The sequence below is a fragment of the Ichthyophthirius multifiliis genome (genome assembly GCF_000220395.1).
Source record: "Ichthyophthirius multifiliis unplaced genomic scaffold scaff_1120509251417, whole genome shotgun sequence".
Classification (NCBI taxonomy): Eukaryota; Ciliophora; class Oligohymenophorea; order Hymenostomatida; genus Ichthyophthirius; species Ichthyophthirius multifiliis.
The window spans coordinates 17,237-41,665 of NW_004085894.1; the positions used below are offsets into that span (position 1 = coordinate 17,237).

Sequence of the window (24,429 nt, forward strand, 5' to 3'; positions counted from 1 at the left end):
ATAAAATATGCATTTGTAAATATTTAAAAATTCTTTTATATTTTTTATTTATTATATAAATTTTTATTTATTTTATATTTTAATATTATTGCTATTTAATATATTTATAGTAAAATAAAACTAAAATAAAAATAAAAATAATAAAAAAATGTAAGAACTAAAAAATAAAGACTGTTTTTAAATATAATAAGTTTTTAATAATATTAGAGATTTAAATAATAGTAAATATATAAATGATGCCTTAATGCGCATAGAAACAGTTCCAAACCGTTTATAATTATTATAAAAAATATTAAAAAGAAAAAATTAAATAATGCATGCAAAAGAACTTTAACAAATAAAAAATTTAGCTCCTCTTTTTAACATAATTAAAGATAAATTACTAGGTAAACTAATTAGAAAAAATTAAAATTTAGAAATTTAATCTATATCTGAGCATCTAGATAAAAAAGGAAATGATTTAACAATAGAAGATAGCCCTTTATTAATCGATTAGTCAACCTTAATTAAAGGAGCTACTAATGTTTTCGCTTCTCATGATACAGGAGATAGTATTAATGATGAAAAAACTGATTTAAATAATATAAAAAATATAAAAAGAAGTGGCTAGTTAAGTTATTTGTAAATAGATTATACGATAAAAAAATAATTTGCATTTTAAAAACTAATCTCTACTTTTGAATAAAAAGAAATAAAAAATAATTTAAGTAAAAAGAAACACTATTTAGTAATATAGTTACTATTAAATGTAAAAAACTTAATAATAATTTCATTATTGGAAAACCTAAAATTTTAAAAAATTAATAAAGCAAATCTGCCTTATTTTAATATATTGAAGAATGTGAAAATAAAAGAAATAATATTTTTTAGAAATAATAAAATACTTAAAAATGAAATAAATTATTAATTTTTTATAAAAAAAAATTAAAATAAATATTTTATATTTATTAAAAATTTTGTATTTTTATTTAAAATATATTTTTAATATTTTATTTAATAATGTATTATTATTTTATATTTAATATTAAGTTTATTTTTAGCTATTCATTTTTCAATTTCTTCAGGAAGTTATATAGGAATGATTAATTTTTTTTAATCAATAAATTATAAAAAATTATTATTTTATAGGATATTTTTACGTTTATTATCTTTAAATAACGTATTATTAAAATTTAATATTTGAGCCAAATGTTTTTAGTAATAAATAGAAGTTTTTTCAATTTTTTCAATAATTTCTTTGTTTTATTGATTATAATTTTAAATTACATTTTCTTATTCTATAATTTATGAATATAAAAAAATTTTATATTATATAAACTAATATTACTTTCTGATTTTTTATCTTCGAAATATTCTTAAATTGTATTATATTATTTTTATTTAGATAAGATTGTTGGGCGAATACATTTTTCAATTATATTATAAACGAAATTTTTCTATTAATAATTTAATTTTTGATATTGTTTACTTTATGAAAGGATTCTGTTCCATTATAAGTTTGCATTTGTTTATTAAGAGATTATTTATTAATTTTTTATATCATCAAATATAATAAAATAACTTTGTTTATGAGCTATTCTTAATATTTTTTGGATTTGATTCTTTTAATTATAGCAAAGTACAAAATTATTATTTTTATAAAAATAATTAAATTATATTTTACTTGATTTTATTAATAATTTGCTTCATAAAACATATTTAAAACACTTCTTCCTAATGTAAGTTCTTCAAAAAATTAGTATTCTTTATTCACAGTTCTTTTTATTCTAAATTGTTATGAAAATAGGGATAAATAAAATTAATTTGTGTATTCATCATTAAATAATTTTGCTTATTTTATTAATTCTCTATATAATATAATTACAATTTATTTTCTATATTATTTATGGTAAGGAATAAAATATAAATCCATTTTTGTATTTTTTAACCTTTTATTTTTATTAAGCAATTAATAATTAATTATATTATAACATAAAAACTATATAATATAGTCTTAAAAATAATTTAAAGTATATTAAATATAATATACATAAAAAAAAATTATATTATTTATTATATTATATTATTTTATTTAATTTAATTAATTTTTTAATGAATTGTTATTTATTTAAATTCCTTAAATAACTATATCATCAAATTATTTGCTTGTTAAAAATATGTAAAATTTTAACGATTCTATTGAAAAAATAAATAATAAGATATAAAATTGAAAAACTTTTTAAATAATTCTAAAATTATCAATTTATTTATTATCAGTAACTTAATATATAATTATCAAAATTTAATTATTATAAGAAATATTGTTTTTGGATGAATTATAAATTATTTAAGCCTTTTTATACATAAATTTTCAAAAATATCAGAAATTTTTTAAATTGAAAATAGTATATTATATTCCTACTAATATGATAAAAATTAAGGAAATATAAATATAATAAATTTAAAATTTAAACAAATATACAGAATAATTAAGAAGTAAAATTATATTAAAAATATAGATATTATCATATATAGATATTAATTATTATTTGTATTATTCACTTATTTTATAATAAATTATCTCTTGTTAAGTCAAATAATAATGCTACTTGTTCATTTTTATTTATCCATTATTATAATTCTGATTAACTTATAAATATATCCTTGAAAATTTCTTAAGAATTATTTTACAAATTTACGTAATTTTTTTTTATTAAAGTTTGTGTTTTAAATATTTTTCATCACAATTATCTATTAGTTCTCGTCTAAACTAAAATAAATTTTTGTGGACTTTGTAAGTTGCTTATTTACTAAACATTGTATATCCACCTAAAATAAAAATAGAATCAAGTATTATTCTTTTTGCAGACATTTCACCAAATTAAATAGGTAGTTATTTTCGTAAACTTAAAGATAATGTGAATCCTAATATGCAACCAAATACACTAGAGTTAAATAACATATCTATTTTTTTAATAAAAAATTATTAAATTTTTATTATATCACTAATATTTATAAAAATATTTTTTGATAAATAACTAGATTATTATCGCAATAGTTATTATTATTCTAGATTTTAAGAGTTATAAAAAAATAATAGATATTTAACATCATCAGATATTAATTAATATTTTTCATTTACTAAAATTTTTTCTAATTTTAAAAAATATTCCATTTAAAAAAAATAAAAACAAAAATATATATTTTTAAATTAATTATAATAATAATAAATTATTATAAATAAATTTATAATAAATTATTTGTATTATTAAATAAATTAAAAAATAAAATCAATTTAAGAAAATAAAAAAAAAATAAAAAAAAAATAATGAAATAATAAAAATAATAATAAAAAAATATAAATGATAATAAAATATAAAATATATTAAAAATAAAAATAAAAAGCTAAAAAATAAAAATTGTTCAAATTTTTTTAAAAATGACAAAAAAATTTAATAATAAATATTTATTTTCAAATATTAAAGAAAAATAAAAAGATATAATTATTAATAATATAATACAAAATAAAATAATAAATAATTAAATAAATATATATTTTATTTATTTTAATTTATTTTATATAATTTTATTTTGTTTGATATATTTTATTTTAATTTAATTCAATTAATAAAAATTATAAATACTAATATTTATAGCAAAATTTATTTTTTATTTTTTTATAATATAGGTCTAAATTTATAAACATATAAAATATATTTTAGATAATAAAAGAAGAAAAAAATAAAAAAAACATATATAATAAATAATAAATATAATATATATAAAAAAAATGGGAGCTTACAAATATTTAGAAGAATTATGGAGAAAGAAGCAATCTGATCTTATGTCATTTATTTTACGTTTAAGAACTTGGGAATACAGATAATTACCTGTAATTCACAGAGTAAGCTAATCTTCAAGACCTAGCAAAGCCAAATAATTAGGATATAAAAGCAAATAAGGATATTGTATTTGGAGAGTTAGAGTAAGAAGAGGAGGAAGAAAAAGACCTGTATCAAAAGGTATTGTATACGGAAAACCTTCAAGTATCGGTGTTACTTAATTAAAATATGCAAGAAATCTCAGATCTTGTGCTGAAGAAAGAGTAGGAAAAAGAGTGCCTGAACTAAGAGTTTTGAATTCTTATTGGGTTGGTTAAGATGGTACTTATAAATATTACGAAGTTATTTTGGCTGATCCATCTCATAATGCAATCAAAAACGATCCTAGAATTAATTGGATTTGCAATGCTACCCATAAACACAGAGAATTAAGAGGGTTAACTTCTGCTGGTAAAAAAGGAAGAGGTTTAAGAGTTAAAGGAAATAAAGCTAAGAGCATTAGACCTTCCAAGAAGGGAAATTGGAGATAAAGATAAATGCTTAAATTTAGAAGATACAGATGAAGCTCTTATTTTATTTAATAATATACAAATATAAAAATAATTTGTTTTTAATATTATATAATTTACAAAAAAAAATTATTTTTACAAAAAAAATTATTTAAACATTAATAGTTCTAAGTTATTTTTTACTTTTTTTAATCTATTATTCTTTATATGTATTTATATTATTTATAAATATTAATTAAATAAAAGTAAAAACAATATTATCTAAATAAAGAGAAAATGCCCAACTTTCATTTTTAAAAAAGAAAGTACTTAAAATATAAATATTATATTCAGGTCTTACTTCATTTAATAAAGTATATAATATAAAAATTAAAAATATATATATATTTATTTATATTCTTAAAAGTATTAATTTAAAAATAAAAAAGCACGGTGACAAATTAAAATAATAATAATTCGCCTTTTTTATATTATTATATAAACCTATTTAATATCCAGAATAAATATTATGTCACGTAAATTTATATTGAATAAAATCAAAAAGATTATTTGATATTGCCAAATATAAATAGTGAATATACAATCATATAAGATGAATAATTATATCAATAAAATTAAGGACAAATAGTTTAATTAAATGGAGAGTATTCTGTATATAAATTCAAAGTTTTTAAAAAAGCAATCATAAAATTTTAAGGTTCAAATTAGTTTAATCAAATAGATATTTATATTACCGGAAGTAAAATATTTAAGTAAGATTTCTCAATAAAAGGATAATTAGGGTTAGGTAGAAAGCAACAAGCAAAAAAAATAAAAAATAAAAATAATCTTTCTAATTTAAATTTATAAGATAATTATTCAATATTAGATGACATATCTATAAAATATAAAATAGATTCTAATTTTTTTTCAATATATTTAACTTAAGAAACTTTTGAAACTCGGCCTTTCATAATAATTGGGGGATATAATATAAATCTAATTTATTTAAGGAAATTTAATTATGCTCATTCAACAAGTCATTAAATTTGGAGTATAAAAGTATAGAATTTACAGATAAATCAAAATATGTATGCCATTCAAAAAGAAGTAATTTTTTCTACAATAAATAATTATATAGGAATAAATTAAGAAGAGTATAAAATTTTTAGTTAACATTTAAAATACTTAAAATCATATTTAAATAAAGAAAATTATGTAATTCTAAAATAAAATTTAAACAAAAATAAAGATTTTGAAATATTACCAGAATTAATATTTTAATAAAATGAAAATTTTTAAATCATTTTATAATCAAAAATGTATGCAAATCAATGCTATCTAATAACTTAAAAAAAAATGTTATAATGTAAAACAAATCTAATGGTTATTAAAGGAAAAAAAATTATTTTAGGTATACCTTTCCTAGAATATTATTATAGTTTTTATAATAATAAAAGCGAAATTATTGGGATAGGTGCCACATTAAAAGACTATAATCAATATTATTAAATAAATTATTAAAACTATATATTTATATTATTAGTTTTTTTTATTTGTATTGTATTAATTGCTATAGGAGTTTTTTATAGAGATTCAATACAAGAAATAATGTTTGTAATAAAAAATTTAATAAAATATATTATATGTAGAGATAGAGTAGCTAGAAACAACTTAATAGAATTTTTATATTATGAATGAAATTAAAATTAATTAAATGATATATATGATTAAAATATTTATATTTAAAAATTAAAATATATCTATTTATATTATTGAAAATTATAAAACTTATTTAATATAAATATGTACAAAAAAATAAAAAAGAAATATATAAAAAAAAAATAATAAAAAAAGAAATATTAGTTTTCTGAAAAATCAAATAAAAAAATAATAATATTAATTTATGACATAATTTATTTATTTATTTATTTATTTATTAATTTATTTATTTATTTATTTATTTATTTATTTATTTATTTATTTATTTATTTATTTAATAATTTTTTTTCTTAGTTATTCATTATTTTTTTATTATTTTTTTTAATTTACATAAATTATACTATAAAATTTTATTGCTCAAATTGACTTCTTTTTTTTCAATATTTTATTATAAAATTTATTTATATTTTTTAATTTACTTTTTAATAAATTATTTTATTTACATATATTTTAATAATTATTTATTTTTTTATTTTTTTTATTTTTATTTTTATATATATATATATATATATTTATATTTTTTTTTTTTTGGATTTTCCTTTTTTTTTAATATTAAATTTTTTATTTATTAATACTTTTAATTTTCAAGATAATATAATTTTTTTTTTATTTTATTTTTTATTTTAATTTTTAATCTAATAAATTATCTTATTTTTTTGTTATTTATTATGTTTTGATAACTATACTTTGTAATTAAGTATAAAAACATTTATGATTCTTCTTATTTCCTTTTTTTATTATTTATTTTTTAACTTGATTTTTTATTTTATTAATCGACCTAAATACTAATTTTGATGCTATAAAAAAATCCTAATCATAAGTTTAAATAAAAATATTTTTTTAATTAAGTCAATAAAATTTTTTCTGAAAATTTGTATCAGAAAAGAATAATAAGATTTTAGTAAATCAAAATAAATCTAAGACTAAAGATAGATTTGCCTTTATTATTGTTATTGTATTTTTATAAATTTTTTTTAAAAAAATACTAATTTTTTTTTGCATTTTAGTATATATATTTAAATATTTTATATTAATTACTTATTTAAAATCTATTTTTTTAGAGGTTAATAAAAACGCAAATATACAAATATAATCATTTAAGTGTTTAACAATTTTAAATATTTGATAAAATCGAATTAAATTATCATAATTTTCATTTATTAAAATACTAAACATTAAGAAGATCGTTCTTAATATTAAAAATAAGACTTTCATTATTTATTATAAATAAATACCTCTAATAAACCCAAAATAATTATAATAAGAAATAAAAGCTATATCTTCTTTATTTATATATTGATTTATATATTTTCATAATTCTAAAATTAATTATTTTATGTTTATTATAATTATTATAAGTCTTCAAAATTTCAAAATATATTTATGAATTTTTAGAATCTTATTCCTAACGTTTCCATTCTAATTATATTCTTATTATGAACATAATGACGATAAAGTTTATAATGAACTTTCTTCGTTTTAGTTTTTAATTTCATCCTTTTTTACTGATTTATTTATATGAAATCTTGTTTTATTTTATTATTATATATTTATTTTTATTTCTTTTTTATTGTTTTTCTTCGTTTTTTACTTTTTTATTATTTAATCTTTAATTTATATGTATTTTTTGTTAGTTTATTTTAATAAAACTTTTAAATGTAATTTTTTATATGTTAATCATATTACTTTTTCTATTATAATATTGATTTTTAATTATAATGTTATGATATATGTAAAACATATGCAATAATAAATTTATTTAGTATAATAATAAAATATTTATAGTATTTATTTATTTAATAAAAATTATTTTTAGTCTTTAATAATTAGAATTTTAAAAATTTATATTTTATCTTTTATTTATATTACAATTTTTAATATTGATAATATATATATAAACTCAGTATATAAATTATCATTTTAATAAATATATATTTTTTAAATAAAATATTTTTTGAATTTTTAATTAAACAAAGAAAAAAAGTAAAATGATTGAAGGTAAATATTATAAATCTCCTTTTAAAAAAGAACTTTAAAACAAAATCGAGTAAAAATTAATACAAATCCGCCGAGAAAAACGTGAATAAATCCTTAGTAAAAAAAGAAAGCAATTTAATATTTAATATTAAATTTAAATGAGCTTAAATTCTAACTTCTACTAAACAATCAAAACTTTAAAATCAGATCCCTAAATATAAATTTTATATTCTTATGAATATTCAATTGATAATTTATATAATCTGATTGAATGTTTAAAATCTTCCTAAAGTCCTCACTAAAATCTTAATGGTTGTATTGGAATTAGAAAGTTATTATCTTGTAAAAACTCTAGATTAAAAATCTAAACTTTAATCGATTTTTGTACAATACCTTATTTTCTTTCCTATATGTAATAATAAGAAAATCCTTTATTATAACTAGAAGCTTCTTGGTGTATAACAAATTTCACTTCAGGGACAACTCATCAAATTTAATTTTTGATTGAAAAAAATATCCTTTCTTTATTCAAAATACTAATTAAATCTTAATTCTAAGAAATTGTTGAATAAGCTATTTGGGCTTTAGGAAATATATCTGGAGATTGCGTTGCTTACAGAGACTTGGCATTTAAATTAAACTTTTTTTAAGATCTTACTTAAATTCTTTTGAATAATTCTGATTTGTAAATTATCAAAGTAGCAACGTGGACAATATGTAATTTATGTAGAGGAAGACCTTTTCCAGACTTTGAAATCACATAATGTGCTATAGAGCCATTAACTTTAATTTTAATATAATAAATTTAAGATTGCGAAATAATATCAGATGTATTATGGGCTTTATCCTATATAAGTTATGGGGATAGTAAAATTTCATAAAGAATATTAAACACAAATGTGTTACCTTATATAATAAATTATACTTAAGAGGAAGCATTAAGTATATCGATCCCATCATTAAGGATAATAGGGAATATATCTACAGGGACAAGTTAATAAATTGATTAACTTATAAGCTAAGGGGTACTTATGAGCCTGTTTGAATTAGTAATGCATGATAAAAAATATTTCCGTCGAGATTCATTATGTATTATAAGCAATTTAGTATCAGTAAGAGGTATAGAAATATTTAAAGTAGCATAAAATGAGAATTACATGAATATAGTATATGCAAAATTAATATAGGATTAATTAGAAATATAAAGAGAAGCATCTTACCTTTTATCGAACCTCACATAAAATTGTAGTCCAAATGATATTTAAATTCTTGTAAATTAAGGATTACTTATAGTTCTATCTAGTTAAATAAAACTTTCCAAAGATTAAATTTGTTTAGAATTAGCTTTGAAATGTATTAATAATGTACTTAAATGTGGGTAAAATTTTCTTTTTCTAAATGAAGATAATTTGTTTGCCATTCAACTTGAAAAATTAGGAGCTCTTGATGCTATTGAAGACTTATAATTACATCCCAGTTAAATCGTTTATAGAAAATCTTCTAAAATATTGGAAAAATATTTTGAATTAATGTGTGATATTGAAGATAATTGAAAATAGTTTTATTAATAATTATTTTATTTTAATTTTTAATAAAAAAGTATTAGAAATATATAAATAAAAAATATTTGTATATTTTATTAATATAAGTATTTTATTATTTTTAAATAAAAAATATCTTATAATTAAAAAAAAATATATAAAATTAAGGCATATTTTTTTTTTTCTTCATTCTTTAAATATTTTATTAAATGAAAAATCCATATTTTATTCTATGGCTTAATTTTTACAAGGCTTTAATATTTTTTATTGTAATAAAAAAAATTATAATTTTAATATATAAAATTATACTTATATTTGTCTTTTAGATTGAAAGCTTTCTAAAATTCTATTATTATTATAACATTAAATTTTTAATTCAATTTTAGATTTCTATAATATATTTATTTAATATTTTTTATTATTAAAAACAAATTTACATTTTCATGTTTAATTTTTTTTCTTATTTCTCCTATAAGTACTTTATATGTATATATATATTCTTTTTCCTGGTTTAATTATTTTTTAATTTCAACTATATTTTATAATATATTTTATTTTTTTTATTCATTTTCTATGACACTATTTTTCAAATTTCGAATAAGTTTTTTCATTTGACAACAATCTAATTAAAAAGTCTTATTAATTTAAATTTATAAAAATAGAATTTTAAGTTTATTTATAATTTTTACATTTTAATTTTTATTTATGGTAATTAATTAATTTTATAGAATTTTAATATGTTAAGAACATTCCAATTCCCATTTTTTTTCTAATTCTATATTTAATTTTAATTATATAATTGCATCTTGAATACTTTTTTTATTTTATAAGACATATTTTATATCCTTTTTTTTAATAATACAATTGGTATAAATAATTTTGAAAAAAAATAATAATAATATACATTTTCTAAAATCTAATATTTAATAACAGCCTAATTAGTAAAATTTTAATTTATGTTTAATTTGTTCACACTTTTTTGCTTATTTAAGTACTCACTTTTACTATGAGAAAAAGTAAAAGTTCTATTTTTTCTCACAACTTCCTAATTTTTTGTTGTATTATTTTTATTTATATTTTTAAAATTTTAGTTATTATATAATTTATATCTATTTTTTTTATAATCAGAAAGTCTTTATTTACTTAAATTATTACTTTTACTATTGTTGCATTTACAATTATTAATTTTATTGCTTATATTGTTAATATAGGAAGATAATGATTTTTAATTACTTTAAGGAGAAAACGTATAAAAGTTTTCTATAGATGCAATTTTCGGATTCGCATTTTCATAATTTTATACAATTGAAGAATACGAAGTGTTTTCTTTGATTTATTATTGAGCTTGTTTTTTTCGAAACAGTAATTATTATTATTAAATTTGTTTTTCTAAATTTTCTACATTTTATTAAGAAAATTCTTCTATTTTCTAGATAAACAAATCTTCGAAAATTATTGATTTCTCTTATTTTTCATTAAAAGATACATTTTTTTTAATTTATTCTTCTGTTTGATTTAATATTAATTTTGTTTTTAAAAATGCAAGAAATTGATTTTTTAAATTATCTATTATTATTTTAAATTTATATCTTAAAAATTTTTAAATCAAAATAAAACTTATTAGATTAAATATATAAAATAATGTAAAATATAACTAAGAATACTTAATAACCTGGAATTTACAGTTGATATTGTTTATTTACTAAAATATCAATTAATTAATTAATTAACGATAATTCTTCTTCTTAGATATTTAAATTAACTTGATCTTATTCTGAAGAATTACTAATTATCAATAAAAAATTTAATTAGTTGTTTATTTATTATATATACTATTGCTATTTTTTTTAAAAAAAATATTAGCTATTTTCAAGATCTCCAAAAGAAATATTTTTATCGTATATCATTTTTAATTATTAATTAAAAACTTAACTTTTTTTTTAAAAAAAAAATACTGTTAAAATTTAATTTAATTAATAAAAGATATAATTAATAAAAATATTTTAAAAAAATATTATAAACTTTATTAATTATTATTATTGTAAAAGTATATTAGTTAAAATTTCTAAGCTTTTTAATATTATATTATGCATAAGAAAATAAATATTTTAACATTGTAAATAAAAAAAAACACTTTATCAAAAAATTATATAAAATTGTTTTAATTAAATATAAATAATTTTAAATATATTTTAAATTATATTTTTTTTTTTAATAAAAAAGATTCTTTTTTAAAAATTAAAATTATGTACATACAAAAAATTATTTCAATATTTTTTTAATTTCTTTATATGATAAAACAAATAATTAATTTATGAATATAACACTAGTTATTAATTTATGCTTTTTACTTATTAAATAAGTAATAAAGAAAATAAAGAAATGTAAATAATCTAATTTTTTAAAATTAAATTTTCTAATTTTTAAGAAAAAATAATTAAAAAAGTAATTATTTATACTATTTTTATTTCTATGTAAATCTTAATGATATTAAAATAATTTCAAAATTATAAATAAGATAATATTTTTATTTACAAAATTTAAACTAAATAAAATTTTAATTTAATTTAAATATTTAAATAAGTTCATAACTCTTATTAACATTTACATGCATTTTTTATATCGTATCCAAGTAATTATTATTATTCTAATTCATTTTCTTCTTGAAAAATTTTCACTACTTATTCCCATTTTTATTACTTTTTTGAAAATTTAAAATAAAATGTGTTAAGTATATTTTTATTTACTTCTTATTAAAACTATTAAATCACTTTATCAAAAGTTTACCTTCCTATTAGATATAATTATGTATATTCTAAACAAAGAAAACAAACTTTAGTTCTAGTTTAATTTAAAAACTAATTCATTCCAATCCATCTTCCACTCTATTTTAAAAATTATATTTATAATTAAAAAATGTACTTACACTAAGGATATTAAAATTACAATTGTATTAACATTAAACATGATGTTTAACTTAAAATTTACCTTAATTAATATAATAAATATAATCCTAATCCATCTCTTCCTTAAAATAAAAAATAAAAAATAAAAAAAGCTAGGATAATATATAAAAACATTAAAAATTAATTCATCTTTAACATAAATTTATTCCTTCATTTCAGAGCAAAGAAATCTAAATACATCATCGCTAACAAATTGTAAAAAATGAGAATAAATGAATGGAATTAAAATTAAATATTTTTAATAAATTTCCAAATAGTGTTCTTATTACAATTTTTAGGGTAAAAAGGCAATAAGTTCTTATTCAGTTTATAAATTTCTTTATTTTTGATTGAAATATTAATATTCTACATATTATTTTATTTTTTATTATAACTCTTCATCTATATTTTTATCTTTCATAAATCTGCATATTGCATTCATTCGAATTTCGAATTCTATTTAATCACAATACAAATTTTGATAAATATCCGACACTTAATTTACTGTATATCCAAATATAATAGTAGCTCCGACCATAATAAACATTGAATAAAAAACTTCAGAAGGCTAAGTTGGCAATATTTATCCACCTACAGTAATAATAGAGCTCAAACTCCAATAAAAAGAGTACAAAAAAACGATTTAAGTGGAACTTTAAAATTCATTTATTGTTTTTTCCTTTACTATACCCATTGAAGTCATCCAACTTTTAAAAAAATTGGGTTAATCCTAGAGGTTTATCTTATAATAAACACAGGCTCCTATATCTGCAAAAAAAATAACAAATGAAGCTAAACGAAAAAATTAAAAAATAGCGAGGGACTTGCGATTTAATTAAAGTGCTTTTTAAATAAAGGTATCAAAATTAATAAAGGAAACTATTTTGAGAAAAAATAAAAAACATAATATTAGATTAAATTATAAAATAGATAATATTAGTAAAGATATTAAAGATATTATATCATATATAAATTCTCCATTATAATATTTTTTTATGTAATTTTGGATTATTTTAAGTCGTGATTTGCGAGCTTTCCCTCTTTCGTAAAAAAAAGTGTTTAGTTTTAAGACTATATCTATTCCGTATAAAATTATGGATAATAAAAACATATATAAAGGAATTATTTAGTCTCTAAAGGAGATTTATATTGGAAATAATAAAAAGTAAATGTAAGTTTGCATTTATATTAAAATTTAAAATGCTATATAATATTTATTTTGCTTATCCAATAAAGGGATTTTTTCAATTTTATCTGTTATTCGTCTTTTTTTTATGTATTTTTTTTTTTTATTTTACTTAAACATTTATTCTTTTTTTTTCGCAAAATCTCTTTTTTTATAACTAATTTCTTTGTTATTATTTATTTTTTTAAAAAAAAATTACTTAAATATTTAATAATATGTTAATATTATAAAAATATTTACAATTAAATAAATATAAAAAAATAACTTAAAAAAAGTATATAAAAATGCCTCCAAAGCCAAAACCTAAAAAACTTTCAAGAAAAGAACTTGTAAAAAAAATAAAATGAAATTTTATACAAAAAACAATATAATTTATAATTATAAAATAATTTAAAATATATATTGTTAAACAAAATAAAAAAAAGAGAGCTCTTTAAGAAGAGCAACGTCGTAAAGATGAAGAAGCTAGAAAAAAACGTGAGGAAGAAGAAGAAATATAACGTTAAATATTTGAAGAAAAACGCCGCAAAGAAGAAGAACGTTTGTCCATAGAAGAAAAAGCCCGCTTAGCTGAAGAAGTCTAAGAATTATAGCCATGGAGAAATTAAATATCAGCAATAAAGTAAAAAAAAAGATATTGTATTTTATAAATTAATATAAAATATAGAGATAAATAATTAAGATCATTAAAAGGAGAAATCGATTGGCAAAAGTACATAAATTGTAATTCAAAACCTGATGCAAACCGAGAGAATTAACTAACAACGTTTTTAACATAATACAAAGAATCCCCCAGTGTTTCGGATTTAAAAATTGACGAGGCTTTGTAATAAATCTAATATGCGGAAAATATTGTTTAAGATATAATACAGTTAGAACAAAGAGTATTAGCGGAAGGAAAAATAGAAGAAAGTTTAAAATATTAAGAGTTTATTGGAGAAATAAGAAATATAAGTGAACGAAAAATATAAGAAATAACTTCTCATTTGTGTATTAATGCTGAATATTTATACGAATAAAAATTAGAAGAGTTTTCAAGAAAAATACAAAGCGAAAGTCCTTCTAAAAATATAAAACCGCCAGGAGATGATAAACAGAAAATGGAAATTCATAAATTATACACTCCTTAATATGATATTAAATATGGAATGTGGATTAATCCTAATACAAAAACAAATTATAGACATCTTCCTATTGACTTTGGACATTTAGGTATGCATTGCGAAGTTCCGAGAAATTTTATGTCTATTTAATTAATTATGAAAGCTGTTTGGTGTTCGTTTGATAATTTGACCACTCCTGAATATCGACTTAATAGTAGAGATTTGGTAATAGGAGGAGTAGTCGATATAGAATGCTTAGAATATCTTCCAGGCAAATAAAAAATGCCTAATTATACATTAAAATTCCACTATGATGTCCAAGAAGCTATAAAAAAACTTCCTTATCCAAGTACAGAAGGAAACTAATAAAAAAATCCTGTTAAAGTAATATTTTAACTCCCTCCATATTTATTAATTTATTCAAATGACCAATTTAGAGTACATTCTTTTGATTTTCAAACTAAAAAATGGAGTCCTGATTGTATTGATGAAATTAAATATGATTATGACAAAAGATATGACCCTGAAAAAAAATATTTGCAATTTTCAACTACAAAATTAGCTCCATTTGCCTATATTCAAGACAAATGCACAGATTTCCCTTATGTTTCTTGGAAAATGAGATGCGTTAAACCTGATGTGGCGTATATAGATATTAGAGGAAAAAGAGACACATTCAAATTCGAAATTGGAAAAGACTATGCTATGCTTAGAAATAGAAAAGAACCTGAATTAGAGCATTTAAATAATAAGCGTATGCCTTTGAATAGACTTTTACCTCTCCTTAGCAAAAGTGGAATTCATCTCTTACCTAAAGAAAACGACGTATAACCTGAAGAAGGGATTGTGTAAAAAAGCATTGAAGCAGAAACTACAGCTATTTAAGATATTATATTCGCTATAAGGTGCTTTTATATTTAATCTTCCAGATTTTCTGGATAACTCCGAAGCGATAAAATATTGGTGAGAGTAAGAGAAAACTTAGAATTCGATGAGGAATTCTTGGAAGACCAAGAAAAAGATTGGAAATCGATATGCTTCTAACCTTTTAAATGCTCAATTATTAAAAGTAAAGATTCTTAACCTAATTGTAATGAAAATCTTTTGGATGATACTGTTACGCATTCCACTTTGGAGTTACTTTTAAGAAAACATGAACTTACATCGTAAAATGTACTTGAGAAAATGAGGAACCTTGAAAGTGTTTAGTTTATGAATAATATTGAAATGTTCCTTAAAATGACTAAAATTTTAACTTTTACAAGTGGAATTTTGCCTGAAAATTTACCAAAGAAAGTTTATGATAAGAAAAATAATGTTGAATAATAAAATGTTTCTAAAGAATAATAAGTATAATAAAATCTAAGTTAAACTAATATTAATACAGAGGATAAAAAAGAGGAAGGATAATAGTAAGAAAGTAAGGAAGAGAATAAAGATAACGATAAGACAGAAGAAAAAAAGAAGAAAAAAAAGAAGAAAAAAATGAAGAGAAAAAAGAAGAAAAGAAAGAAGAAAAAAAAGAAGAAAAAAAAGAAGAAAAAAAAGAAGAAGAAGAAATTAAATGAAGAAAAATATTTTATTAATTTTTTTATTTTTTATTATTAAAAAATATTATTATACTTAATATTATTAAATATAAATTTTATAAAAAATTGTTTTCATTTATACATTTTATAAAGAAAAAGTTAAATAAATTTCATAAACAATAAAAGAGAAAATTAAAAAGCCGAAAAAAATTAAAATCGAGAAGTAATAAGTTATAATTAAAAGTCAAAGTTAAACTTCTAAATAAAAGTAAGACAACAAACACAAGATTAATTGAGAAATTCAATATAAATAGCGAATAATAATTAAAATAATACTCGAAAAAAAAAAATATAACGAAATATATAGAACAAAGCCAAATACACACGTGATTTTCATGTGCAAAAGAATGTTATTCTTTTCTAAATTTTTAATTTGCTTTTTATAATTAAAAATAATAATATATAATACTATAATATTTTAAAATTATAGTATTTTTTTTTTAATATTATTAATATTTTTTAATTAATTAATTATTTTTTATTACTATTCATTATATAAAACAAATATATATTCAAATATTAAAAATATTCAAAAAAAAAAAAAATACATAATTTTAATGAAATTACAAAAAATATTATTTAAGTATAAAGATAATTTAAATTAATTAATTAATTAATATAATAAAATTATTAAAGGATGATCGTTAAATTTCATAAATTTAGTATTAATAAAATAATTAATAGTATATAAATAATTATCAAATATATAATAAAAATAAATATAAAAAATATTATATAATATATAAAATAAAAATTTAATAATTTAAATACGTGATAAATAAAAAAAAATATAAAATAGTGAGAATTATAAAAATAATAATAATTAAAAAAAATAAAAAAATTAAATAAAATAATAAAAATAAGAAAATAAAAAATTATATACTATAAAAAATTAAATAAATAATATATGTAATCTAAAATAATTATTATTAAAAAAAATGCTGTAAAAATAATAAAAAAAAAATACAATATATAATAAAAAAAATATAAAAAAAATAAAAAAAAAATGATAAAAATTAATAAATATTAAAAAAAAATAATAATATTTTATAAAATATAAATAAATAATAATAAAATAATTTAAAAAAATTCAAAATAAATAATAATAAAAGATAAATTAATAAAATAATAAGATATAATATAAAAAATAAAAATATAAAAAAAATAATAATAATATAAATAAACTAAAAAATCAAAATATTATTTAAATAATTTAATAAATATAAAAATAAAAAAAATATAATATATATAATTAAAATAAAAATAAAATAAAATAAAAAAAATATAAAAAAAAAATAAAAAATAAATATAATAATAAATTATAAATCAAAATAAATAATAATAAAAGATAAATTAAAAAATAAATAAAAAATAAGATATAAATAGTATAAAAATAAAAAAAATAAGAAATAAAAAATAAAAAAAATATAATTAATATAAAAATGAAAATAAAAATAAAAAAAATAAAAATATTAATAATTAAAAAATTATAAATATATAAAATAAAAAAAATTTATATAAAATGAATTAAAAAATAGATATAATAAAAATAATAAAATTAAAGAAAATATAATAAAGATAAATAAATAAAAAATTAATATAATACATATATATATATATATATTAATATATTATATATTTTATATAATAATTTTTTTTTTTTTATATATATATTATTTATTAATATTTAAATTTTAATATATTTTTTTATTTATATACAATATAATTATTATAAAAATATTATTTAATTTTATAACTAGTAGTTTTTTTTAAATTAAAAATTATTTTTTTTATATTAATTAATAATTTAAATCTTTTCTTTTATTATACATAAAATATTTAAAATTTGTTTTTTGTTTTTTTTATTTATATATAGTTTTATAATTTATTTTATTAAAGATAATATTTATATTTTATTTATTATCATCTATCAATATCTATTTTCTTATAGCCTTTATCAAATAAACCTAGTTACATCAAGCATAATTTAAATAATTTAAGATTTGATTCAAAAGAAGGCTTTTCTAACCTATATCAATAAAAATTGCATTTATAAATATTTTTTTTATATATGGTACATTCGCTAATCATGTCTTCATAATCTTAAATTAATTTTTATTTGCATATTAAAAGTATAAAATATTTTTTATAGCTTAATAAAAGTTAGTATAAATATTTATTTTATATTATAATTTAAGTTTAAATATATAATATATTTTCTAAAATATTAAATATTAAACATATAATATATATTTTAAAAGTTTTATTTTATTAAAAAATAATATATACATATAATGTATTTTATTAATTATATTTTATATTTATACTTAGCTAATCAATATATATTTACTATAAATACTTTTAGTTTAAAATAAATATTGTATTGTAATAATTCTGTTATAATTTCATATTTATACATAAGTATATTAAAAATAATTAAATAAATACTAAAAAAACATTAATTACAATTGTTTATATTTAAAATCTTAATAATAGTTCGACTAAAATATAAAAAAATAAAAACTAAAATATATTTATAAAAAAATTATATTTTTAAAGTTAATTCTTGTGTAGCAAATATATAAAATCGAAATATTATAATTAAGTCTTAAATTGAAACTAACAATTCGGCATAAATTTGCACTAATTGTATTTTTTTAAATATTGATTAAACTAAACATAAAAGTTGTTATCTTAAATAACAACAAAATAATTAAATAAATAATTAAATATAATTATGTATAAAATTAAAAATACTATAAATATTTATAATAAAACATATTTTAATTCAATAAAAAATATTAATATAAAATAAATTCTTAAGATAAATGATCAAAATATTATAATATACTCTAAATTATAATAATTTTTTTTTTAAATTTTGCTAATATACTACTTAAAAAGAACATTATAAATTTTAAGCTGACACAAATAGACTTTTAGAAATTTTTAAATAAAATGTATATACAGATAAAGATATTTTCATTAAAGAACTATTGTAAAATGCAACAGAAGCAATCGAAAAATACACCAAATATTATCCAGAATGTAAAATAGAAGAATAAAAAATAAACATATCTATAAATCCTTCTAGTAAGTAAATCATAATCTAAGATACAGGAATTGGTTTTACAAGAAATTAATTGCAAAATTTTTTAGGATATATATGTAAAATGGATGAAAAATAAGAAAATAGCAAAAAATCAACAGGATTAGGATTTTTTTCATCTTTTGTAGCGGCATATAGAGTTGAAGTACAAAAGAAACAAATAATATTTATTAATTAAATATTAATGATTTTATTATAAAGGTAATAAGTAAAAAAGATGGTGAAGAATTTTCACACGGATGGAAAAGTAATGGAGAAGGCGAATTCGAATTATATACAATTAAGGACATTAGATAAAAAAGAGGAACAAAAATTATTTTAAATATAAAAAATGAATTCCAAGAATATTTAAAAAGCGAATATTTATAAAATGTAGTTATAAAATATTCTAATTTATTGAATTATCCTATATTTATAAATGGAAACTCATTGGAATTATAAAATAATATTTTTATGAAAGATTTTAAAGAAATAAATGATTTTTAATACTTAAAAACTTTCCAATATTTAACTGGTTTAAAATTATCTTATTAACATAAAATTTTATACGAAAATAAATAATTAAAATTTGCATTTTTTATTCCTTCTACACATTCAGAATTCCAAGAATTCTATAAAGAATAAGCAAAAGTAATATTATATAATAACAGAGCACTTATTACTGAAAATATGATAGATTTCTTACCTAATTATATGAGGTTTATAAAAGGTTTAGTTGATATTTATCCTGTTGAAGTAAATGTTTCGAGAAATAATTTCCTTTCACATACTTAAAAGTATGTTTAAGAAGCTTAATAAATAGTTAAAGAGAAAATTATATAAGGGCTTTTGGAATATTCAGAAAAAGAAAGTGATAAATATTTGACATGGTATAAATAATTTTAGCATTTTTTGAAAGAAGGTATTTTAATATATTAATTTATTTTTATAAAAATAAAAAAAGGATTAATTTATGATTAATAAAATCAAGAAAAAATAGCTGATTTATTAAGATTTGATGTAAATTATAAAGAAAAAATGATTTCGATAAAAAATTATTTAGAAAAATCTTAAAAAAATTTAATTTATTATGGAATATTTTAAGATTATAATGATGCAATATAATCTATATTTGTACAAGAGTTAGAAGAAAAAGGTATTCCTATAATATTTTTATATGACAATCAAGAACAATCAATATTATAATAACTTTCTTTAATAAAGAAATTAAATGCAGTCAACATAATAACAGAGTTCGATAAAGTTTTGATTTTAGAAAGCTTTGATGATATTAATTCATTATAAAATTTAATTCCTTAAGGAGATGTTGATAAATTTTTAAAATGGATTAAAATATAGCTTTAACCAACAATTAGAAAAGTTGAAGAATATACTTTATTTGAAGATTAACCTGCTATTATGATAAAAAAAAAAGTAAATAATTTATATGATATAATTTTCATTTTTTTTAACTATTTTAGTAAGTATGTACTTTAAGAGTTAATTTGAAAAATGAACTAATTGAAAAAATATACACAATGTAAAAAAAAAATTAAAATAAAATAGCTAAAAATATGATTAAAATACTTTGTGATATTTGCATGTATAATGCTGGGTTTTAAACTAATTTTGCTTTATAAAATGAAAGAATCGAATAACTTTCAGAAAGTATCTTGGATGATTATATATTTAATAATAAATAAAAAACATATAATAATATTAATGCATATAGATAATTAGAAAATGATGAAGATGAAGAAATTAATATAAAACCTGGATAAGTATATATAGACAAAGATGGAAATCCCTAAATAAAATGAAATAATTAAATAATAAATATTATAATTCATTAACTTAATATATATTAATATAATTATTATATTAATTTTTTTTAAAAACCAAAACTTAATTAAAAAATTAAATTTATATCCAAATATAATTTAATTAATTAAAAAAAAAAATCATAAAATGAATACAAATAAAAATAAACTAATTCCAAAAACAAAATATTAAATAAATCCGAAACAAAAAACAACAACTTCAACTGCTCTTCCATTTAAAGGCTAAGTTTTTCTATTATTACCATCTATTGTTTTATAAACATTATCTCCAGTAACTGAGAACCACAAGTCTTTGAACTTTTTATAACTACTATGATGAATTTTTTATGCTTCTCTTAAAACATACCAATTAACCACTTCATCGCATCCAGGGGTAGTCAAAGAACCTTCATATCTGTAGGCAATAGCCCCATCATATAAAAAGCTAGAAAATATTTATTAAAAATTTAATTCGTATTCACTGGTTTCTGTTGGTTTAAGATGATTTTAATCTACTTAAGCAGGCCATTAAAATTCTTTAAATAATTAAGATTCATCTTCTTTATAAAGAGTTTTTTGAAATAAGACGCCTATTACAGTAATTGGTTTTGAACTATCTCCTTCCACTTTTTTATTTACTAAATGTAATTCTAAATCAGCGTATACTCCATCTAATGTATGCTCAGAAGGCTCATGTACATGGAATTAAGCTGTTTAATATTATGCTGTTTTATCATAAATGTCAGATATTTACATCTTCATAAAATGTCCTTCAATTTCAACTGAGTGCAGATTGTTTATTGTTTTTACTTACTATGCATCGCCATCATATTTGAATTTGTAAGTCAAACATTTAGCATTTTCTATATCTAAAGATGAAACATTTATATCTATTGGAGACTATTTCTAACCTGTAGCACATTTACCACCCCAGTTTTCACCGTGTTAAGTATAATCAAATATTTAAAGATGTATAAAAGACATTTATATAAAGATAAGGAGAAGTAATTTTTCCATTTTTAAAATATAAAATAAAAAATATATAATATAAAATATAAAATATAAAATAATAAATTATAAAATATAAAAAATAAAATATAAAAAATAAAATATAAAATATGATTATTATTATTATTATATATTTTATTTTTTAAATGTTAATAAATATATTTTTTCATATTTCTGTAATTTTTTTTTATAATAAAACATTATTATTTTTATTATAACTCAATTATTTAAAATTAAAATATATTTTTAATATAACTTTTATATATTTAAATATATTTGACAATTAATTTATATTTTAATAGATTTTTATAATATATATTAGTATAAATTTATATTACTTTAATTTTATATATATTTTTTTTTTATTAAAACATAAAACCTTTTTTAAATTTAAGTTATATTAGTAAATTATTTAAAAGAAAATATTTTATTTTTTTAATAATATTTACAAAATTTAATAAAATTTATTTTTATTATATTATAAAAAATGATTAATATAAAAATTCATTTAAATACTTTTATAAATCATTTAAATATTTCTAAAATTTCTGATTTTTTTTTTTTAAATAAATAGTAAATTATATTTTATTCAATAATCAATAATTTATATATTTAAAAAATATAAAATAATTAAAAACAAATTTATATTTATTTTTATTTATATATAATAATTTTTAATAATTAAATGATTTTATTTTATATTGTTATTTTTCTAAATATTATTTATTGTGAAATTGGTCTTCTTATTAAATAAACAATCGAAAATATAGGCAAAGAATTAAATTATTTTTAATTCCCAAACATTTCTTAAGTAATGGATTTATCAATATTATCATATAAAGTTACAAATATAATAATTTTTGATTTACAAAATCAAGTTGATTATAAAATTACAAAAGAGGAATATATATTTCTTATTTAATTTCCAAAAGTAACTGCTACACTGGAAATTAATAATGGTGACTATCAGCCGCAAGTAAATATATTAGATTTAAAACTTTAAGTTAATATTTCTAAAAATTTTTAAAAATGCACTCATTTGAATTTTATTTACTAAAAAATTGACTTAGATGTAGGTTTAATAGGCAAATTTATTCCTAATTATTTAATTAATAATAATTATATAGTTAAATTTCTAAAAAGACTAGAACCTTAGCTTAAAGAATAATTAAATAATAAATTAAATTCAATGAATGGATTAGTTAAGTTTTCAATCGAAGAAGGTTATATAGATATTAATTTAAAAAAAAAATCAAATTAAAGAGAAGAGCTATGATATATTAACTTTAAATCCATATAATTTTTAAATTTCAAAATTATAATATATATTTTATAAGCTTTTTAAATTTTAATATATAAATAAATATCTTTTAATTTTACTATTACAAATTTATTTTTAAAATATAAAAATAAAAAATTAATATTTAAAAAGAAATTTTTTCAGATAAATTTTTTAAAAATAAATTAACTTATTAATTAATTATATATGAAATTATTTTATTTAACTTGTATTTATTTAATATGTAATTATATGTATTAATAATTTTTGGCTATTCTATTTTTCAAAAAACATCATATATAATAAAAGCTCCAATTAAACAAACTGCTATATCTGCACCTAAATGAGCCAAAGAACTTGCAATATATCCAAACCTAGTATTTAATTATAAAAAGATAGATCCAGCAATAAAAATAATAATTAATGTTAAAAATCCGAAAAGAACAGAATTATTTAATAAATGAAATACGACTAAAAAATGATAACTGGAATAAAAAAAAGTACAAAAAAACTAAATAATATTAATTTTAAAATCCGCTTACTTAATATCTTCATATAATAATAATTATGAATAATAATTTTAGTTATCTTATATATTAAAATATTAGTTTAAATCTATATTTTTATATAAATTAATTTTAAATTAAAAAAAAAGTACCAAAAATAAAAAAAAAAGCCTAAGGAATAAAATTTCTCCAAAAAAATTCTTCCAAAAAAGGGTTTATCATACCTAAAAAAGTTAATAATATTAAAAAATTTATTGGATTTTTATTAAAATCTCTTATATTTATTTAATCTAATAAGCCTCTTTAAAATTTCAATATAATGAAATAATTTATTACTGCTATTACAAATATTAGTA

At 16.3% G+C, this 24,429-nt stretch overlaps 4 protein-coding genes across 4 annotated transcripts, besides 62 other annotated features; 3 read left to right on the top strand and 1 right to left on the bottom strand. All coding sequences in view use genetic code 6, as the record gives it.

Moving 5' to 3' along the window:
• Positions 1–33: 33 nt before the first annotated feature.
• Positions 34–81: a microsatellite.
• Positions 82–111: 30 nt separating this feature from the next.
• Positions 112–150: a microsatellite.
• Positions 151–934: 784 nt separating this feature from the next.
• Positions 935–1,024: a microsatellite.
• A 2,178-nt stretch (positions 1,025–3,202) lies between these two features.
• Positions 3,203–3,240: a microsatellite.
• A 9-nt stretch (positions 3,241–3,249) lies between these two features.
• Positions 3,250–3,381: a microsatellite.
• Positions 3,280–3,383: a microsatellite.
• Positions 3,280–3,399: a microsatellite.
• Positions 3,282–3,342: a microsatellite.
• Positions 3,282–3,378: a microsatellite.
• Positions 3,285–3,398: a microsatellite.
• Positions 3,293–3,396: a microsatellite.
• Positions 3,400–3,527: 128 nt separating the features above from the next.
• Positions 3,528–3,588: a microsatellite.
• Positions 3,533–3,597: a microsatellite.
• Positions 3,598–3,719: 122 nt separating this feature from the next.
• Positions 3,720–3,770: a microsatellite.
• On the top strand, positions 3,770–4,499 carry IMG5_199230 (ribosomal protein, putative; the record flags this gene model as incomplete). Its single annotated transcript, XM_004024079.1, has 1 exon — positions 3,770–4,499. One exon carries the CDS (start codon positions 3,770–3,772, stop codon positions 4,382–4,384), a length of 615 nt encoding a protein of 204 aa, XP_004024128.1. The 3' UTR covers positions 4,385–4,499.
• Positions 4,446–4,483: a microsatellite.
• A 1,622-nt stretch (positions 4,500–6,121) lies between the features above and the next one.
• Positions 6,122–6,165: a microsatellite.
• Positions 6,128–6,172: a microsatellite.
• Positions 6,173–6,223: 51 nt separating this feature from the next.
• Positions 6,224–6,308: a microsatellite.
• Positions 6,229–6,355: a microsatellite.
• A 273-nt stretch (positions 6,356–6,628) lies between these two features.
• Positions 6,629–6,664: a microsatellite.
• Positions 6,665–7,584: 920 nt separating this feature from the next.
• Positions 7,585–7,631: a microsatellite.
• Positions 7,632–7,949: 318 nt separating this feature from the next.
• Positions 7,950–7,987: a microsatellite.
• Positions 7,988–9,619: 1,632 nt separating this feature from the next.
• Positions 9,620–9,691: a microsatellite.
• Positions 9,671–9,716: a microsatellite.
• Positions 9,717–11,519: 1,803 nt separating this feature from the next.
• Positions 11,520–11,564: a microsatellite.
• A 157-nt stretch (positions 11,565–11,721) lies between these two features.
• Positions 11,722–11,755: a microsatellite.
• Positions 11,756–11,929: 174 nt separating this feature from the next.
• Positions 11,930–11,974: a microsatellite.
• Positions 11,975–12,045: 71 nt separating this feature from the next.
• Positions 12,046–12,114: a microsatellite.
• A 466-nt stretch (positions 12,115–12,580) lies between these two features.
• Positions 12,581–12,605: a microsatellite.
• A 1,359-nt stretch (positions 12,606–13,964) lies between these two features.
• On the top strand, positions 13,965–16,608 carry IMG5_199240 (hypothetical protein; the record flags this gene model as incomplete). Its single annotated transcript, XM_004024080.1, has 5 exons — positions 13,965–14,009; positions 14,106–14,302; positions 14,348–14,506; positions 14,864–16,133; positions 16,582–16,608. 5 exons carry the CDS (start codon positions 13,965–13,967, stop codon positions 16,606–16,608), a joined length of 1,698 nt encoding a protein of 565 aa, XP_004024129.1.
• Positions 16,235–16,336: a microsatellite.
• Positions 16,609–16,788: 180 nt separating the features above from the next.
• Positions 16,789–16,833: a microsatellite.
• Positions 16,809–16,853: a microsatellite.
• Positions 16,817–16,856: a microsatellite.
• Positions 16,857–17,043: 187 nt separating this feature from the next.
• Positions 17,044–17,119: a microsatellite.
• Positions 17,057–17,122: a microsatellite.
• Positions 17,060–17,135: a microsatellite.
• Positions 17,073–17,126: a microsatellite.
• A 40-nt stretch (positions 17,136–17,175) lies between the features above and the next one.
• Positions 17,176–17,247: a microsatellite.
• Positions 17,180–17,977: a microsatellite.
• Positions 17,182–17,247: a microsatellite.
• Positions 17,199–17,247: a microsatellite.
• Positions 17,205–17,280: a microsatellite.
• Positions 17,317–17,882: a microsatellite.
• Positions 17,317–17,885: a microsatellite.
• Positions 17,318–17,977: a microsatellite.
• Positions 17,371–17,481: a microsatellite.
• Positions 17,423–17,731: a microsatellite.
• Positions 17,467–17,957: a microsatellite.
• Positions 17,495–17,881: a microsatellite.
• Positions 17,508–17,708: a microsatellite.
• Positions 17,587–17,803: a microsatellite.
• Positions 17,588–17,916: a microsatellite.
• Positions 17,589–17,844: a microsatellite.
• Positions 17,591–17,969: a microsatellite.
• Positions 17,627–17,841: a microsatellite.
• Positions 17,628–17,842: a microsatellite.
• Positions 17,822–17,969: a microsatellite.
• Positions 17,830–17,908: a microsatellite.
• Positions 17,978–17,985: 8 nt separating the features above from the next.
• Positions 17,986–18,106: a microsatellite.
• Positions 18,107–19,079: 973 nt separating this feature from the next.
• Positions 19,080–19,104: a microsatellite.
• Positions 19,105–19,200: 96 nt separating this feature from the next.
• On the top strand, positions 19,201–20,969 carry IMG5_199250 (TNF receptor-associated protein 1, putative; the record flags this gene model as incomplete). The annotated part of the gene is made up of 2 exons (XM_004024081.1): positions 19,201–19,626; positions 19,683–20,969. 2 exons carry the CDS (start codon positions 19,201–19,203, stop codon positions 20,967–20,969), a joined length of 1,713 nt encoding a protein of 570 aa, XP_004024130.1.
• A 452-nt stretch (positions 20,970–21,421) lies between these two features.
• IMG5_199260 (hypothetical protein) lies at positions 21,422–22,264 on the bottom strand (the record flags this gene model as incomplete). Its single annotated transcript, XM_004024082.1, has 1 exon — positions 21,422–22,264. One exon carries the CDS (start codon positions 22,262–22,264, stop codon positions 21,422–21,424), a length of 843 nt encoding a protein of 280 aa, XP_004024131.1.
• Positions 22,265–22,300: 36 nt separating this feature from the next.
• Positions 22,301–22,400: a microsatellite.
• A 1,311-nt stretch (positions 22,401–23,711) lies between these two features.
• Positions 23,712–23,754: a microsatellite.
• The last annotated feature ends 675 nt before the right edge of the window (positions 23,755–24,429 follow it).